We start from the raw sequence: 13066 nt of genomic DNA, 5'->3' as shown, positions 1-13066 counted from the left end.
GTTTATACAAATAAAAGTTGAATTTCAGGAAGTCTAAGAAAGTCTGGAATTCACACACAAGTACACGAAGCATTGTTGGAGGAAAAGAAGTAACAGAAATCGAATGGAAAAGGGCTGAAAATTCTCAGCTTTAAAAAGGATTCAAACATTTTGGTAGGGTTTTTTCCTGCAATGGATCTTTTTAACCATAAAACAAGTTTTTTAAAGAAAATACATTCTTCTGTGAAGAATACAGTCTGTAGATTTCTTCAATTTGTTTAATTTTGTCAAATTTTCTACTTCTGCACCATTTTATTATGTAAAACTCACATTTTTGATACTAACTAATTAATAATAACTAAATGGGAAGCATAATATTCACCCACCATCCAATTTAATAGGATTTCCTGTTGTTTTATGCAGTTATCAAATCCTTCCACGGTCCATAATATAGATGGTGTGTGTACAGGATGAGTTCGGTTTTGCCAGTGATATCGATACATAATTTCTTGTAACCAAACCAGAGATTACAGGATAATTATTTCCAAATCATGCATAAAATATTAGTCAGTAATCCCTGTCATGTGTACAGTGAGTCAGTGCTCTTCTTTAATTCTCTGATGCTCAGGAACATTTCAGACATTTTGACAGCTGTTATTTAATTACAAGCTGAACCGTTTTTTTAGCATCATATAACTACAAATCATTTTAACACAACATGAGAAAATCAGTCGGATTGTTTATTTACATCATCTTTCTCGTGATCCAGTTCATCCCAGAGCAGTTCAATAGGATTTAGGTGCGGTGACTGGGCAGGCCGTGATAGATAAACACTCCAGTGTAAATGTTTAATTGTCCTGAATTTTCTTCTTATCATTCTCTTACCATTTTTACACATTCAGGTTCTCTAAAATGCTAACCGCATCTGGCTGTGATGTTGAGGTGTCCACAAACTTTTGGCCATATTGTTTAGTACTTAAAAAACCTAAATGCTTTTCCATTTTGAAGAAATTGGGTGAAAATGGTTCAATCTGGCAACCATTAAAACCCCAGTCTATAGAGAATGCACTTTTAAACCAGCAGATGTCGCTATTTTTTTCATCTGCGCTGATCCTGATTGGTCGAGGATGTGAGGCTTTTTTTTCTTTTTAATAGGAAGCAGATAACAACATTGTATCTGGTTTTTCTTTCTTGTTTTGCTTTGAAGTCGTCAGTTTGGGAAGATATAACCTTTTTCAAAGCTTCACGTAAGTGTTGTTTAGTGCATTTTAATGTCAACAGGCCGCACACTGGGTTTTCCCCACATCTGACTTACTTTCGGTTTCATCTACAACATTACTAACGATCCTGAATGCCCAGTCTACGGAAAGCGTAGTGCACTAGCGCGAGCGCAGAAGCCATTATTGGACATGGTATGTAAGTGACACTATGTAGGGAGCAGGACGCTATTTAGGATACGGCCCACATTCTTCCCCCTCGGTGTCTTTCTGTCGTTGTTCAGTTCATGTGCGGTGTGTGCAGTAAACACCTGAATCTCTTCTGCACTCAAAAACCTTCTCTAAATACACCACACTTCTTCATTTCGCTTTTTTATTTGGTGAATTTATTTAATTATTGGTGATAGAACGCATAAGAAGTCCAGCAAAGCAGTATAACGCCTTATAACGCGTCTCACAGTGTAAGTACGGCTTTCAACTTTATTCCTTTATTATAATCATAAACATTTCAAAAATATAATCCTAGAATGATGCTAGAAGAATGTTGGTTGTTGTTATTATTATTATTATTATTATTATTTACAAATCGTGTCAGATGTGTGGTGAACAAAAATAAGCAATAACGTGAAAGTGAAAGTATCTACATGTAATAATTTACTATTGTACATCAATTATAGAAAAACAAACCATTTACAAAAATATACTGGAATTTTATATCCAAATATACAAAATAATCAGCTTTATTTTTTAGAGATATTTGATGTTCAAGGTGTCCAGGATTGAGTTTATAATATTTATTATAAAAGTTTATATACTAGAGCTTATAAAGAAGAAGAGCCCATAATATTTTCTGTAAAAAAAAAAAAAATATTGCATTATTACCAAAACATTATATAAAAAGTTGCTACGGTTCTTATTATTATGTTTTTGTAATATTAATGAATCAAGCAATTAATTAATTAATTACCCAATCAATTAAATGACTCGTTAATTAAACCATGACTCTGTAATCTAATGTAGTTTTATTTTCAAAGTATTTCAGTGGAACTGTTAGTATGATGAGATGTGTAGCACAATATCATCAAGATCAAGATCATCAATTTACTTAAGTACCTTCTGACATTTCACAAACAGGCCTTCGTAGTGCAAAAAGAAAAAAAAAAAGATTAAACAAAATCGTTTTTTTTCCCTGTTCTGTCTCCAGGAAGACGCAGCTCTACCTCTGCCATGTAAATCCGTATTCTGTGTAACTCTTCTGGTGTTGTGACGCTCGAGAATCAGTTTAGCGACGAGAAATCGATCTACATCTCAAATATTGCTCACAAATTATTAGTCAATTTCGAAATAATGAAAGCATTGAGCCTTTACTAAAAAATTAATATAAATAAATATTTTTTTTACAGATGCAAATATGTTAAACACGACGCATCGCGGTAACAAATGCCGAATTGTATCTGATGCACCGATGCAAATCTCTGAATCGTACAATCCCTAATTCAATAGTATTCCCAGTTAAATGCATAAAACGTTAGTAAGTAATACACATTAACTAAAAACAGACCTACATGGTTTCGAGAAACTTGCAAAAATCTGACAAATTAAATTAAATATTGATGTAAATGTTGCTCCTTTTTTCATCTGCAACCTTTTTTAAAACAACTCCCTTTTTATTTTTGAAGTTTGTTCAGGAATGAAGGAAAAGATGGCGTTCTATCTGTTCGTCTTCCTCCTGTTGTGCGTAGACGTCTCCGTGGTGATGACGTTCGGGGCGACCCGACTCTCGCCTTTTCTCCTTCCACATTCATTTACCACTCTCTGGGTCGGAGGGATTCTGAGGTTCATAGCCCTTCTCCTCGTTTTCTTTTTTTACCCGTCGAGCCCGGCGTGGATAAAAAGATCTAATGGAGTCCAGACCCTGGCTGTGCACAGTTTGGTCTATCCGGTATACGTAACACTGCTGTGGGCATGCGGCTGGTCGACGCTGGAGCTCACCTGGGGATGGAACACCTGGCAAGGAGTGAGTAAAGGGTTACAGGCTGCACGTCCTGAAGTGTTTTATTCCTCACAGTAATTTGATAATAATTAAGATTTTATTTACTAAAATTAATATTTTTTCCTATGTTACTGAGTTAACCAGAAAGTATAAATTCAGCAATAAACACTGGAGACACTGGAGACTCCTTCACCAGGTGTCCTTGTCACTTTAGATGCTCCAACTTATAGAAAATGAATCAACACTTTCTGACCAATCAGAATGGAGAATTTACCAATTAATGTTAACATAATATAATTGTGACAAATGAAATACACCAATACATCGTTCCTACATGATCCATTATATGATTAGTGCATTTTCGACATGCAGTAATAAACATATCAAATGTTGACCATATTGTAGATATCTATCACATGATACAGATCCATTTTATTTCCCGTTCAGCTGATTCAGTGCTACGGTGTTTCGGCTCTCTCGCTGCTGCTGTGGGAACGCTACGTGCCCTCCATCCTGACAAAGCCCGAGGGTAAACCCAAACAGAATGGCCAGGCCTCGCTGCAGAGGCTGCTGGGATACATGAAGCCGTACCAGCGCCGGTTCACGGCGGTCCTCCTGCTGGTAGTCGCTTCCTCTCTCGGTAATTTTCTGGGTTCTATGTTGCCGTGTGTTATTGAGTTACAAACTTCGGTCTGCAACATAACGCAAGGAAAGACGATGCAGAGTGTAACTTCTGTTGCTTTCGCTTTCACTTGTTCACACGTGAAGGAGGAGGTGGTGGTGGTGGTGTCGACTGAGCGCTGGGAAATCCCTGGGATTTTGTTAGCAGTTTGTGTTTGTTTTATCGTTTTTTTACTTTTTGTTTCATGAAGCAGAGCTTTTTATTTTATTTATAACACCTGGAACCCCCACACACATCCGTCATACGTGTGTGTGTGTGTGTGTGTGTGTGTGTGTGTGTGTGTGTGTGTGTTCTTTTCTTCACATTTGCAAAATTATTGTGCATAATTTAGAGCATATAAAAGTACACTTTTGCAGGGAAACAGTCATTAGTGGAATTACAGCAGGTAAATTCAAAGCAGGAACACGTTTTTGATCATAAAACGTTCGATCCACGACGGAAAGTTAAAAAAAGGAAACGTGAACACTAAACAGGTCCGAAGGCAAATCAGAATGAACATCGGAAATTGTCAGTTGTACGAGTACAGAGACGAGGAAATACTTTGTTTGTGAACCAGAGTCTCTTTATAAAGGGAGGGCGTTTGTGTGCTTTGAGCATGTGGCGGCCATGTTTGATTGCTGTGGTGTTTGCTGTGAAATGGAGTTGTTATTTTCCTGAGACATTTGTGGGTAAACTGTAACTGTACAACTAAAACATGGTAATAATTGACCTGTGATAGGTCGACTAATATCAGCTGATTTACACCATCCCCAGGTGAGATGGCTATTCCTCATTACACGGGGAAAATCACCGACTGGATCATGAAGGAGGACGAACCTGACGCTTTTGCCAACGCCATCAAAATCATGTCGATCCTGACGGCCTTGAGGTAAAATACTAACTTCGCTAGCACACTCTGACTCATTAGTCGTTATTCTCATTAGTCACTATCCCCCCTCCCCCACAGCGCCGTGTTTGAGTTCGTGTGCGATCTCATCTACAACACCACCATGAGCCTCATACACACCGCCATCCAGAGTCAGGTGTTCGAGTGTGTGCTGAAACAGGAAATCGCATTCTTCGATCAAAATTCCTCAGGTAACAGGCATGCATGCGTATTATTTGCTGTGAAAACGAATCGTTTAGAAAAACAATCGTGTAGCGTTTTTGTACTAAAGATTTGGCAACCCTCCTCCAAGCTAAATCACTAATTCTTTTTTTTACAAGTCAATACAACCTCTGCAACAGGCTGAGGCATATCATAAAAATGTAAAATTCCTAATCAAATACAATTTTAAAATGTAAACCATATCCGAACCTGAAAGAAGTTAAGTAAGTTGTTGAGACTCGTTACTCAAGAATAGTCATTGGGAAGTGCGTTCACTTTCTTTACATGTCAGAAGAGCACATGAGGGGTGCCAAAAGTTTTGTTTGCAGCTAGAGGTGATATGACAAAAATATTGCATCCTGACTTATTGTTATTAATTACATTTTAATAAACAAGCACATAAAATATATGGTACATAAAAAAAATAATAAAAACTTATAGAAGAATGATCTATCTATCTATCTATCTATCTATCTATCTATCTATCTATCTATCTATCTATCTATCTATCTATCTATCTATCTATCTATCTATCTATCTATCTATCTATCTATCTATCTATCTATCTATCTATCTATCTATTATCTATCTAATGATACACGTGTTTGTTTTGCTCCTCAGGTGAACTCGTGTCCCGAATCACCAAAGACACCAACGACATGAGCGAGTCCCTAAGCGAAGAGCTCAGCCTGCTCATGTGGTACACCATGCGTTTAGTTTTCCTCTACGGCTCCATGCTGCTCCTCTCATTGCGCCTGTCCATCTTCACCATCCTCGGCCTTCCCATCATTTGGATCATCCCAGAGTTTTCCGGAAGGTTCTACCAGGTTGGTTTCAAACTTGCGGTATCTAGAAACAGTATAGAGAGCAACAACTGGCTTTTTGAACTCTGTTTCGACAAATCAAAAGAAGGGAGGTATTATAAATATTCAAATTCTCTTAAATAGAAGTGCAACTACTGCTCTGAATAAGCTACTGCTTTAAATATATTTACACTATAAGTGCAAAAGTATGTGGACACCTGAACATTAGATCTCTATGTGTTTTATATAACATCCCATTCCACATTTATTCCACATTTTCACTGATAATTACATTTATTCCTTTGGGATTCTCTTTGTGGAGATTTGTGCTCATTTTGCTACAAGGGTGTTAGTATTAAAAAGTCAGGTTCTGATTTGGGTTGAGGTGAGGAGGCCTCAGGAGGCCTGGGGTGCAGTCAGCTTTCAATTTACCTCCAGGGTGTTCAGTAGGTTTAAGGTCAGGGCTCTATAGCAGGAGATCTTCCACCTCAACCCATGTAAAGCATATCAACGTGGATATGGCTTTGGGCATTTTCATCTGGAAGTCTAGATCTGTTGATGCGAATTAGCTGAATGCTAATACCTAGCCGTCACAATGCACAACACTGCCGTAATAAATAAAAAAGGTACAAACTGTTTACAAAACGAGTAACGAGCCTGTTTTAAAAGTGTAAGAAGAAGAAAGTACAGATATTTAAACTTCATTACTGTCCACCTCTGCCAGACACACGCAGTCAAAGTGCAGGAGTCTCTCGCCAAATCGAACAGTGTGGCCACTGAGACGTTCTCCTCCATCAAGACTGTGAAAAGCTTCGCCAATGAGGATGGAGAGTCGGAGAGATACAGGAAGTGCTTGGAGCACACCTACTCCCTCAACAAAGTGGAAGCGGCTGGTTATGCAGCTTCAACCTGGACCAACAGCGTGAGACTTAAATATATTTTACATTTCCTTTTATTTTTACAAGCATTTGTTTTCTTCACGGTGTCAATTTTATATAGATATTTTTTTGTATTTTATCCCTTTTGTTTGTTCCAAAATAAATAAATAAATAAATAAATAAATAAATAATAAAATATATATAATATAACATTTATTATTTATTATATTTATTATATTTTTATTCTTTTTTTTGGAAGAAAAAATGGATAAAATACAATATATATATATTTATATTTTTGTTAATTATTTTTTATATATTTTTTTATTTATTACTATTATTTTTTTTTTAAATAATTTTTAATTATGTTATATTTTCATATTTAGTACTTAAAATTTGTTAGTTTGCTTACATTTTTTTGTCCTATATATACACACACATATGTTGCATAATACGTATCATTTTTATAACATAACTGAAAACTCTTCTTTTCACTCAGATGTCCAGTCTGGCCTTGAAAGTGAGCATCTTGTATTATGGAGGCCAGCTGGTGGCAGGAAATGATGTCAGCAGTGGTGATCTGGTGTCTTTCGTGCTGTACGAGCTTCAGTTTAGTCATGCTGTAGAGGTAAAGCCAGTACTGAGTTACACTTAGGGACTGTTTTACATATTTTACTTATCATACTGTATTGATCTTTTCTCAAACCGATTCCACAGGCTCTGATGTCCTACTACCCTCGAGTGAAGAAAGCCGTCGGCGCCTCAGAGAAGATTTTCGAGTACGTGGACCGGAAACCTGATGTTCCTCCTGATGGTTCTTTAGCTCCCAAGACTCTCAGTGGTCACGTGCGCTTTGACAACATCACTTTTGCGTATCCGACGAGGCAAGACGAGAATGTTCTCAAAGTGAGTACTGAAACTTATGTTTTTTCCCTCTGGTTCACATCTGCCATGAAACTCACCATGAAGGTAAAAGGGTGTGAAACAGAAATATGATAGATGGTGTTCACAGTGAAAAGCCATAAATGGTACATCATTTTATCTTCTGTCAATTTCAATTGCGTCTGCCTCAAATACGAGGCGGGTGAGTGCGGACGTGAGATCATCCGACTCCTGTGAGGAGGAGCTCGGTTACAGGGTGCACATGTGGTCAGAATAGCAGACGTGGGAACGCACGTGTTCAGAATAGACCCAGTTGCACAGCTCCAGATGTACACAGCTACTTTTGGCACAATGACTTATGAAGCTCTCTGCTCCCTGTGACTGTGCGTGTAGCCTTGTGCTGCCACCTGTTGGCATGTTACAAAACTTTTCATCGTCTTTACTTCTCTGGTGGTTTCCGTGATCGAGTTCTCAATTCTGATTGGTCAGATTTGTGCCGATTATTATTCTATAGCCAGCACCCTAGTCAGAAGTTACCTCAGATAGCCTCATCTCACATGTTTATATCAAAGCATTTGTTATACCTGGTGATGTTTATCCCCAGAGAGTTTCCACATATTAATATATAATTATTTTATTTTTTATTATTATATATTTTTGGAAAGGAAAGTCTCCAGTGTCAGTGCTTTTTAACAGACACCTTAACGATCACGTAACATAGTTCTTCGCATTTAATGCTCCTGTGGATTTGAGTGATGTTTTTTTTTTCAACTCATCTAGGGCGTTTCTCTTGAGCTGAAGCCTGGAGAGATCACCGCTCTGGTAGGTCCAGCGGATGGCGGTAAAAGCACAATCGTCAGGCTTCTCGAGAGGTTTTACCAGCCACAGGATGGAAAGATATTCCTGGACGAGCAGCCGCTGCAGGACTACAAGGATCAGTATCTGCATGAGAAGGTGCGGTGTGTTTCACACGAAGATTCCTTATTTATGTACCACAAATCAAAAAGACATGAGCACTATATTATATTTCATTCCTTTCATTCATTTTCAGACATATTTAGAATGTATTATATGATTGTGCTTCGTTTCCAAATTACTACAAAACTTCCTGCTTTTCAGATCAGCGTGGTTGCTCAGGAGCCGGTCCTGTTCGCTCGCTCCATCAGAGAGAACATCAAATACGGAAAAACGGACGCCACGGACGACGAGATGTATAAGGCTGCTAAACTGGCCAATGCTCACAAATTCATCAGTGACTTTCCACAAGGCTATGACACTGGTGAGTGGACGGGGATGAGATGTCTCTGATCAGCCCTGTATGATTATTACTCTTCTGTCTGCCTCCTGTTTTTTCTCCGCTGATGAGAAAATTTAGTCCAATTTTCGTTCTGCATTGTGATGGACTCGGTGGTGGTGGTGGTGGTGGGGGAGGGCGGGGGTCATTTTAATATCAATGTTTATTAGACCTTCATCTCCATGTTGTCTTCATCGCTGGAGCCCTGATTGAACTGGCTGTGTTAATAAAAGCCGTACAAAATTCTCAAAGATGTTATATTTGAAAGTGGTTCGAGACATTACTATAGATTTTTATCCCATAATATAATGACATTGGATTAAATTTATATTTATATACTGTATATATATTATATATTTTTATATATTTATATTTCTGATATATAATTACACTTTTATGTACACTAATAAGATCTCATTAATATGCACATTATTATATACATACATACAGACAGACAGACAGGCAGACAGACAGACAGACAGACAGACAGACAGACAGACAGACAGGCAGACAGACAGACAGACAGACAGACAGACAGACATACAGACAGACAGACAGACAGACGTTGCTACAGTGTTCATTTTCTTACTTTATATCTGATAGATGCCGGAGAAAAAGGAAGTAAAGTATCCGGAGGTCAGAAGCAGCGAATAGCCATAGCAAGAGCCCTGATCCGGAACCCACAGATCCTCATTCTAGATGATTCCACGAGTGACCTGGATACTGAGAGCGAGCATGTGGTAACCTGACATCTCCTTATCCTTCTTAAGCCTGCTGTTCCTTTATTTCTGTAGAGAAAAGACCTTAATACAGTCCAATGCCTCAGATCTCAGTCACGTGGTACATCAAGGTGCTGGGAGCTGAAACTATAGCGATAAGCGTCAAAACAACTAGGAAATAAATAAATAAACAAACAAAATAAATAAATTAACAAAATAATAATAATGTAATAATTTTAAGAATATAATATTATATATATATACACTGTATATATATATAAAATATAATATAATTTATAGTAATATAAGATAATAGTAAAAATGTTAATAAAATAGCAAATATACAAATACATTTATTTTTTTTAGTAAAATACATGTGCAATTTGATAAATACAAAATATAAATATGACTAAAAGAAATAATTATTTTATATATTTTTGCTATAATTATAAAAAAAAAATAAAAAAAATAAAAAAAAATATATATATATATATATATATATATATATATATATATATATATATATATATATACATAAAAGGCATATTTAGAAAACGGAATAAAATATACAAAAAATAATAAATTCACAATTTCAATTCAAACACAAATGGTTTTTTTTTTACAAAAAATGTATACTAAATATAATTATAAATATTATGAATAAAAAAATCACTTTGGAAAAATGTTAGAATACCTGCGAATAGGGCATATAGACAGTATAGACATTTTTCTTCTCTGGAAGCTCGTTAACTACAAAACCCATACTTTCATTCTTTCTCAGACTAAATATCATATAAAGTGAACTGTTCTGCTCGCAGGTGCACCAGGCGCTGCTGAAGAAGTCGAACGGTCGCTCCGTGCTGCTCATCACCAACAAGATGAGTGGCGTTGAGACGGCCAACAACGTGGTGTTCCTGCGTAAGGGAGAGGTGCTGGAGCAGGGCAGCCATGACGATCTGCTGAAGAGGGACGGGCAGTACGCCGAGTTTGTGCGTCTGCAGAACACCAGCTTTCATCGTAACGCTCAGGAAGACAGCGAAACCTCCGAATCAACAGAGTAATGAAGTGAATTTAGCACCCGGTTCAGTTGCGTCACATGGTGTACTGTTTCATTTGGGGGGGGGGGATCCCTAACATCAAACACATGACGACATCGACTAAATATGCCAGTATTCACAAGATGACAAGATGTTTATGAACGTCTACATATCATTTACCTCTTATTGGTGTGTTTATGATATTTAGATCATCATAGACAGAAAATTGGATGCTTTTATTAAACAAAATACAAACAATACATTATGAGTGGCTCTAAATAGTTATAGATGCCTTAAAACGTGCTTCTATAAGAGTGTAATATAGAGTAATATCGATTTCCTCTGAAAATAAAGCTTTATAACAGTGTTATTAACGCCCATGCAGGAACATGACAAAAACATGCAGGTAATCACATCAAAATATAAAATTGCATAATGAATAAAACACGGGGGCTTTTGATTATATAGAAAAGTAATCACTTCCTCTCAAACCATGGCAACTTTTTAATGATTATGTCGTATGTGGGAATTTTTGAACTGGTTATAGTAAAATATTAGAGGCATCCACAAACAATTTATCACTTATGTTACATCAGATAAAAAAAAAAAAAAAAAGTGCTGACACAGCAAAATCCTTCCAAATGTCTCCTTTCGTTATTCGCAATCCATCAATTTAGGCAGCTGAAAGTGTTTTTATAAAGACAATGTGAGAACATGCAGAGAGTGGAAATGAAACTGAATCATCCCCCCCCCCGTTCAGTCCTTTATACAATGTTGAGAAAAAAACAGTCGTCAACAGTAACATTATTCTCATTATTAACGGATTTTGGGAATACTGGCATAAGATGCTCATAAATGCCCAAGCAGTTCTTTATGATCATGTCATAATGTCTCGATTTTCCCAACAACACATATATATATATATATACACACATAACTCACTACTTTTCATCATGTCCTGCTGTCTTCTCTACTTCTGAAGTGTTGATGTGTTTGTGCAATGTAAATGATAGGATTTTTAAATTAGGTGTAAATATCATAAACATTGAGAATCAATAAAATAAGTACACAAACGTTATTTTTCCTATAAAGCTTCAAACTTGCAATTAAAATGCCCTTTTTTTGTAAATTTCCAAATAAAAAGGTTTCTGCCTGTGAATTATTATTATTTTTTTATTTTAAACCACTGTATTTTCACCGTACAGTATGTCACTTTATTGTATGTTTTTTTTGTGTGTTGTGATGCTTATTTCTGTTCGATGATATGAGGGTGTGGCTGAACACGCAAGTGTAACTCCACGTATCAGACGTAACGAGCTTCCTGAGTTATTTAATATACCAGTTCGAATCGGTGCAAAGCTACAAAACTGAGTCTGTGGGAACACGTTGTTGGTATGCGTTAGTTGTGTTGTTTTTTAGGCTGGAATTTGTTCTGAGGTCTTTGTTAATAAACCTAAATCAGAATCTTGATCTTTGTTTCATTATTTGTATTATATGTCCATGAAACAATTTCGAAGGATTTCAGCTATTTGTGAAAGGATTCATTATTAAATTGTGTCAACTGCCTGACGTACCCAGTTAAACTCCGGCTCCCAGAACCTTCAGGACGTGTTTGTTTTTGGTTTCCATTGACGTCCTGAAGAACATGTTTTTTAGAGAATCTCACGTTAGATCTTTCATACATACTCGTTAATCAATACAACACCTGCTTGTTTGTTGTAATGTTCCTGTTACATCTGTAAATGGGAGCATTTGTTGTTCAAATAAACTTATTTGGATAAATTCCTGTTATAAAACCATGAAATAACGTTGTGCGAACATTCCTGGAATATTAGTTTATAGTTAAGAAAGAACTTATGTATTGTTTTTCCTGGTATAAAACCATGAAGAAGTTATGGGAACGTTTCCGGGACATGGGTTTTTAGCAAAAGTACCTATTTGGTGATTGTTCTGGTAGGAGACCATGAAGAAGGTTACAGGAATGTTTCTGGGATGTAAGTTTATGGTTACAAAAGTACACTTTTGTTCTTGTCCATGTACGAGCCAATGAAAGAACGTTACTAAACGTTTCTGGGACGTTAGTTTATAGTTACAAAAGTAGCTATTTTTTATTTTACTGGTTGGAGAAAAATAACCTCTTCACTTTGTTACGTGCCTCCTTGATTAAAATAGCCATTAAAAACTGCCGTAGAAGCAAGAAAACTCGGAAATACAGGAGTGAGACGGACCGTCTGGTGTCATGGTGCAGCACGAACAACCTGGAGCTCAACTCTCTCAAGACAGTGGATATGATAGGAGATTTCAGGAAGGTTCCAGGCTCGCTTCCCTGTGGGACTCCTGTCGAGTCGTTCTGCTACCATCACCCAGGAGCTCATGACAGAGTAGAACATCAGCTCTCTCACCAAGAAGACTCAGCAGAGGAGGTATGCAGCTGAACAAGTTTCTCCTCCTTAGACTTCTACACTGCCATCCTCGATTCTATCGTCACATCTTCC

At 36.9% G+C, this 13066-nt stretch overlaps 1 protein-coding gene across 3 annotated transcripts; it reads left to right on the top strand.

Moving 5' to 3' along the window:
• Positions 1–1080: 1080 nt before the first annotated feature.
• On the top strand, positions 1081–12039 carry tap1 (transporter 1, ATP-binding cassette, sub-family B (MDR/TAP)). 3 transcript variants are annotated; one of them, XM_046833965.1, is made up of 13 exons: positions 1081–1226; positions 2876–3213; positions 3637–3829; positions 4625–4739; positions 4818–4948; positions 5580–5785; positions 6486–6683; positions 7139–7267; positions 7357–7545; positions 8302–8475; positions 8641–8800; positions 9419–9555; positions 10353–12039. In XM_046833965.1, the coding sequence occupies exons 2-13, from the start codon at positions 2887–2889 to the stop codon at positions 10593–10595; spliced, it is 2202 nt and encodes a 733-aa protein (XP_046689921.1). In that variant the 5' UTR covers positions 1081–1226; positions 2876–2886; the 3' UTR covers positions 10596–12039. The 3 variants fall into 3 exon arrangements, 2 of the variants coding, with proteins under 2 accessions (XP_046689921.1, XP_046689920.1); XM_046833964.1 differs by lacking the exon at positions 1081–1226 and adding an exon at positions 1294–1657; XR_006923704.1 differs by lacking the exons at positions 1081–1226; positions 10353–12039 and adding an exon at positions 1286–1657 and having other exon boundaries at positions 8302–8514; positions 8628–8800.
• The last annotated feature ends 1027 nt before the right edge of the window (positions 12040–13066 follow it).

Source organism: Silurus meridionalis, chromosome 21 (assembly GCF_014805685.1).
Source record: "Silurus meridionalis isolate SWU-2019-XX chromosome 21, ASM1480568v1, whole genome shotgun sequence".
NCBI classification, from domain to species: Eukaryota; Metazoa; Chordata; class Actinopteri; order Siluriformes; family Siluridae; genus Silurus; species Silurus meridionalis.
Note: the sequence above shows the minus strand (reverse complement) of the source record. Positions and strands in the feature narration are given on the sequence as shown.

Coding starts and splice junctions, on each gene's coding strand:
- tap1 (XM_046833965.1), top strand. CDS start 2,887: ATGAAGGAAAAGATGGCGTTCTATCTGTTCGTCTTCCTCCTGTTGTGC. Junction 5,786..6,485: donor TTTCCGGAAGGTTCTACCAG/GTTGGTTTCAAA, acceptor CACCTCTGCCAG/ACACACGCAGTCAAAGTGCA. Junction 8,801..9,418: donor TCCACAAGGCTATGACACTG/GTGAGTGGACGG, acceptor TATATCTGATAG/ATGCCGGAGAAAAAGGAAGT.